Genomic DNA, 6,000 nt, shown 5'->3' with positions numbered 1-6,000 from the left:
ACATAATCAAAGTGCCACTGATGCACCATGGGGATGTGGTGTACGCAGGCAAAAGAAGTTCATTATCAACTCAAAGTTGTGCGTTTCTTATGGTTTATAAAACCATAGGCCCACCCAGGTGCATGCTGGTCCGCTACCTGCCTACCTACCTATATAAACTCAGGTGCCCACAGTGTTTTCCCAAATTCCAAACAAAACAAAACAAGATACTAATTATGCAGAAATTACATTTACTAAACAAATAATAAAAATTAAACGAAACAAAAAACTAGCAAAAGAAAATATTATCAAAATCGAATCTAAATAAAGCACACGCCTAAAATAATCAAACTACTTATTATAAGTAAACTAAATACACAACTACATACTAAGAACTAATAAATAGCTCCTACTGTTCCTTTAGAAGCGTCCTCATAAAACATCAACGCACTTTATTTCCTGTAAGTGGAGATGGGAGGAGCGACCTGGTCATGTGATCCAGGCTCATGAGAACAGGGCGGGAACATGAAAGTGAAAGTGAAAGTGTCTCTTCAGACTCCATTTTGAGTCTACGCAGCAGAATAACAAACTGAAGGCTGCGGCAGGGTGAGTGGTCATAAACATTTGTATCATTTGACTGTTAAAGTCTGTGAGTCACGTTTCTACCTGCGGACTGTAGAGGAAAGAAAAGTTAGAAAAACTCGACAGTTTTTCATCTGTGGACACAAAGTCTGGATTGGCTGAATAATTGACATTAAAGCTTCAGTAACTCAAGAAAACAAGCAGAGATATAAAGAACACCGAGCAGGAGGAGCGCTGACTGGTTTTATTATTGGTTTTAACTGTATTCTCTCTCTGTCTCTCTCTCTCTGCCTTTTCCTCTCTCTGTGTTACTTCCTGTTCTCTCGTCCTAGCGTGTGACTCTTGAACAGATGTGTTTTTTCTTGGTAAGATGAGTGTTTGTGTGGAGGAAGAGGAGGACAGAGCAGAGTCTGCAGTATCCAGCTGTCTGGATACTACAGACACAAAGTAAGAGAACTGACACTAAATAATTTAAATGTTTTATTTCAGTAACATCTGAAACACCATGTTTTCTGTAGATTTTGGGTTGGTATATTAAACAGTTCCACTAAAATGTTGTGACATTCAGGTAGATCATTTTACCAGTTTTTTGTTAAAAGATGATAAAAGAATTCAAAAGGTTAATGAAACGTTTGTTATCAACAGCAGCAGTAGTTTGAGCATTTAGATCTTCTTAAATGTTTGGTAGTCTGAGGATTTATCAGGAGTCATGTGATAAGAATAAAAACATGTTGTGTGTTGCAGAGTTCAGCCCAACAGACAGAGAGCAGAGTCTGCAGTATCCAGCTGTCTGTCTCTGAAGAGTGACCGGTCCAACGATGAACCTCTAAACTTCAGTAATGAACCTGGACCCTCAGACACAAAGTAAGAGAACTGATACTCACTCAATTATATGATTCATTTCAGCTTCATCGAACAATTCCAAGTTGATTTTCTTTTTTTAAAACACAACAAACATTTCCACTAAAATTTCTGGACACAGGAGTAATCTCTGAAATCTTCCTGGGCTGCATGTGTGAACGCAAACAGCTGAATTATTCACCCCGACTTTATGCAGACTTATTTCCTGCCAGCCTCCTCGTCAAATGTCTGCAAGAAGTCGGGCTGAGCTGATGTGTGAACGCAGCAGGTAACAGTCAGGAACATTCACCGCGAGCGAGAGGGCGGGGTGATGAGGTTAATGACATGCGAAATCAGACGAGCGGCACATAACAGGACGATTAAAAACACCCGAGGTTGAAGAAGAAGGATCATTTACAAGACAAAGAGCAAAGATGTCCGCAGACTGGAGAGATGGAGAGATTCAGGAGCTTCTGGCTGTGAGGGCCGACGCAGACATTGTTTGCTAGTTGTGGGGACCACAGCTCACTTTTTACGTCATGTCCTGCCTCATTAGACCCCCAGGGGCAGAATGTCTTGAAATTCTCTGCAAATTGTCAGAAATGTGTGTGAAAAGGGCTTCAGTGACAAATGTCAGTCACCTAGAAAAGCTGTGAGGACTAATACAAACTTTTCAATCACCTATTTATGAACAACAGGAATAGAATGAAAGAATTCATCAAGGATTCATGTGATAAGAATAAAAACATGTTGTGTGTTGCAGAGTTCAGCCCAACAGACAGAGAGCAGAGTCTGCAGTATCCAGCTGTCTGTCTCTGAAGAGTGACCGGTCCAAAGATGATCCTCCAGAATTCAGTAATGAACCTGGACCCTCAGACACAAAGTAAGAGACTGTTTTTACTGTAAACTGACCTGACAGACGATGATGCATTGAGGAGGAATATTAAATGTTTTGCTAATAGATTTATATTCATGATGCAGAAACGGTTTCACACTAAGGTGGATGAGGGCTGCTTCTCATGTCTCTTTTTTGATATCTCCTCGCTCCTCGCTCGAACCGGAAGTAGTTCCGCAGACGGCATATTGAGGATCGTCTCAAAGCTCTTATCGCTGCTCGGAGGAGCGAGGATCGAGGAGAGAGGAGAGAGGAGGGAGGAGGGAGTTCAGAGGAGCGATAAGCGAGGATACACGAGAGCAGCCTCCACAGAAGTCTTTTACTGGCCGACACGCCCCCTTATTAGATATCAGTTAGTGATTGGACGCTGCAGCAGATCGGACTCATGTGAAACTTCACAACATCACCGGAGTTTCATATCGCAGAGAGGAAGAAGCGGACCTTTAATCAGACTTTACAGGGCGCCTTGAAACCGACTATAAACAACGTCGGTATAATGAGTCGGTATTTGACAAGCTGTGATCGTTTAGAAGGAAATATTGATCATAACTTGTCGTAAAATATATAAAACGCAGTGAATAACTGCAGATTTGATTTGTTTTCTGAGTCAACATCTGAGTAAAAATAAGTGAATTGTGTAAAAATCAAAAGCAGCAAAAACAGATTCATTTCTATTAAATGTAATAATTAAAAAAACCTCTAGTAATGATCAGTTATTCCCCTGCTCACTTTTAACACGGATGAATGAATGAATTCAGAGGGAGCAGGAGAGTCTCTCTGTCAGCAGGTAACACTACGTGTGAGAGTGATCATCAGTGAGGTCGGGTTTGATCAGCGTGACGTGACTTCTATTTATCCTGAAACTTTGAGCCTAATCAATAATGTTCATAGTTCATGAGCAGACAGTATTTGGGCTTATTAAATAATGAATTCAGATCAGATGATCAGTGATCGAAAATGTAAATAATGGATGAATAATATAAAGACATAGTGCTGGTAAGAAGTGTCCATATGGCTCTGCAGCAGGAACACAGACTGCAGCCTGTTCTTCATGTGCAGGTGTTTGTTACACAGGTAACAGGACACAGAGAGGAAACACTGTTACTGTGTGTTTATTAGAATGAATACAGAGCACATGTGTGCAGACACAAACAGCTGTTAAAACAGACTGACAGCTGATCCAGCGGTGATCAGCTGACGCGATCATCACAAACGGACGTCGCTGCACGTGACGCTTCATCGGAAAGGACGTCTCATGTCTCTTAAAAAACATTCCCTCGTTTCCTCTCTCCTCTCTTGGTTTCCTCGCGTCTCTCCATGCATCTCTGGTGGGAGGGACTAAGACGCAAGTGAACGACGCAAGTGAAGGAAGCATGGATGCAACTCAAGAGACATGAGAAGCAGCCATAGTCTGAGTTTTACATCCACAAACGATGTTTTTCTTCCAGAAAATATAGGATTCATTACTAATCAGAATGTTTGGCTCTTTTCATATCAGCTGTTCTGATCTACCAGGTGCCATCTTGAATCAGTTCATATAATAACATTGTAGTGTGCTGTGTTGGCTCCAATGATCACATGAGAGAGGTGAACACACGTCTTTACTCAGGTCATAACAGCTCACAGCAGGTTACAGCGTGTGTAAGCAGAGGACACTCGCTTATATGTTGGCCAACCATAAAGTAACATCACAGCTGCATGTGCGCATGTAAACCAGCAGGTGGCGCTCTAACACTCTGATACAAATACTTTGACTGTCGGTGTCGACAGTTTGCTGTTTGTATTTAGTTTTCTGAATTGTGGTTTTCTGGATTTATGATTTAAACTGTTTCTTTGATAATGTCTGTGCATTCAGATAAGACGAGGCATGTGCAATATTTCCAATCTGTTTTGAATCATTAGTTTTATGTGGTTTGTTGTGTTAGCAGATCATCAATACAGTAAGAGAGCGATGAGGACACAGCATTTAAGGACACTGGATCACATTTTTATGTTTGGTGTGAGATTCCTGCCCAGTCCGTTTTACACCATGACATTGATTAGTCTGTAGGTATTTATCACAGATTAAATCAAATCAATAAATGAATCAGAATTCTGTTTGGCCAAACACTAAAGTTATTTCCACACATGTTTGATGAAGTGAAAGTATCCGACCTAACTGCAGCTCCTGACTATACAACTGAAATCATGTGTATCATCGTTACAGTTTAAGAGTTGTGCTGTGTGTAGTTGTTGCATTAGAAATAAACAGGAGGCACCGACAGCGTTTCATGTGTTCAAATAAATACATTGATTTATGTATTAACACAATATATTTCTGCTGCATTTCTCTCTTGTTTTATTCTTAGCAGCAGTGTTGTTTTTTACCGTAATAACTTTTATATATTCATCATCACTTCTCATTGAAACAGTGCGACTGAAGCAGACGGCTGATGATCGCTCCTATAAGGGCGGAAGAAGCTTCGTAGTTCAGCCCTCTGGTCTACTTCAGTTTAATTTAGGCCCCTTCTGACCTCAGCTCAAACATGACTCACTCGAGCTGAGCCGCCCACAGTGACGTTAAAACAGTAAAGGACATAATGAGCTGTCTTTAATGGAAGGCTTTTACTGTGAAGCAGCTGCAGAAAGTGTTGAGTTTGTATTAATAACAAACTACAGGCAGATCACAAAATGTTTAATAAGACTGTCAGACAGGAAAGCAGTTAATGAAAGGACAAACACTCTTACTGCTCTCTGTGAGCTCTCACAGCTTCTAGACAGTGTCGATCACATGGTGATATTTTTCTAGCAAAGTCAACAAATCATTTTAGTCATAAAGAAATGTCTTCACAGAGAGAAGAAGAGGAGTCATGTTTCTGTGGAGGAGCAGCCGTCCTGCTGTGCTGTGTGTCAGGACGTCCTGAAGGATCCAGTCTCTACCAGCTGTGGACACTGGTTCTGCAGACAGTGCCTCCCCTCATACTGGGACCGGTCTGGTTCATCAGGAGACTCCTCCTGTCCCCAGTGTGGAAAAAGATCCAGAACCACACCTGGACTGCAGACAGCCAGTCAGACCAGCACTTTCCAAAGTAAGAGCGTCCATCAGTCTGCTGATGTCATCTCGTCTGAAAACACGGCTTGTTGTTTTAATACAGAGACATTTGTTGTGTCATTCAGCACCAACATTAAGATCTTTATAAATACCATCACATGTGAACTGATTTGTTCTGCTCCAGCAGACATATCTGCTCTGTGTCACGTGTCCCGTGTTCTCCTTTGAGGAACAATCTCATTTCATTTATATTTAACATGTTGTGATTTTATTGTAGCGCCCCCTGTCTTTGCTTAAAAACATTACAGTGCTGCTTGTGCTCCATCAGGATTGATGGAAATGGACCTTTTAAACCGCCGATGTTCACCATAGACTGTATATAAGAAGAGGGACGTAGCCACCGTGACGTTTTGTTTTGAGGCCATGCTAAGCTAACAAGCCAGGTATTGTGTAGACAGACCTCTTAGACGGTCTGTTGGTACAATGAACCGCACAGCAAGACATTTTATTTGTGTGATAATTGCATGAAAAATCCTCCAGAAGGCACCAACGTGGAAACATGGCAGAGAAGTTTATTTCATTGATGAAAATGAGCTAAGCTGACGGCCAGCAGGCAGCAAGCAGCATCCACCTGTCACTCAAAGAGTTCAGGCCCTTAGTGATGCAAAATGAT

The 6,000-nt window shown here is 41.5% G+C and overlaps 1 protein-coding gene across 1 annotated transcript in view; it reads left to right on the top strand.

The window, feature by feature from the left end:
• The first annotated feature begins 541 nt into the window (after positions 1 to 541).
• Positions 542 to 6,000, top strand: part of LOC138591637 (NLR family CARD domain-containing protein 3-like) — a 62,454-nt gene continuing 56,995 nt past the window's right edge. Inside the window, exons 1-6 of the mRNA XM_069662282.1 lie at positions 542 to 585; positions 894 to 1,008; positions 1,306 to 1,425; positions 1,619 to 1,690; positions 2,165 to 2,284; positions 5,129 to 5,364. Of these exons, the coding sequence (XP_069518383.1) occupies positions 932 to 1,008; positions 1,306 to 1,425; positions 1,619 to 1,690; positions 2,165 to 2,284; positions 5,129 to 5,364 (625 nt within the window). The 5' untranslated portion in view covers positions 542 to 585; positions 894 to 931. The remainder of the gene's footprint in view (positions 586 to 893; positions 1,009 to 1,305; positions 1,426 to 1,618; positions 1,691 to 2,164; positions 2,285 to 5,128; positions 5,365 to 6,000) is intronic.

Source organism: Semicossyphus pulcher, unplaced genomic scaffold, assembly GCF_022749685.1.
Source record: "Semicossyphus pulcher isolate SPU_LCO1_2020_fin unplaced genomic scaffold, fSemPul1.0.p SCAF_14, whole genome shotgun sequence".
NCBI lineage: Eukaryota > Metazoa > Chordata > Actinopteri > Labriformes > Labridae > Semicossyphus > Semicossyphus pulcher.
The sequence above is the reverse complement of the archived record's forward strand: the minus strand, read 5'-3'. Positions and strand labels throughout refer to the sequence as shown.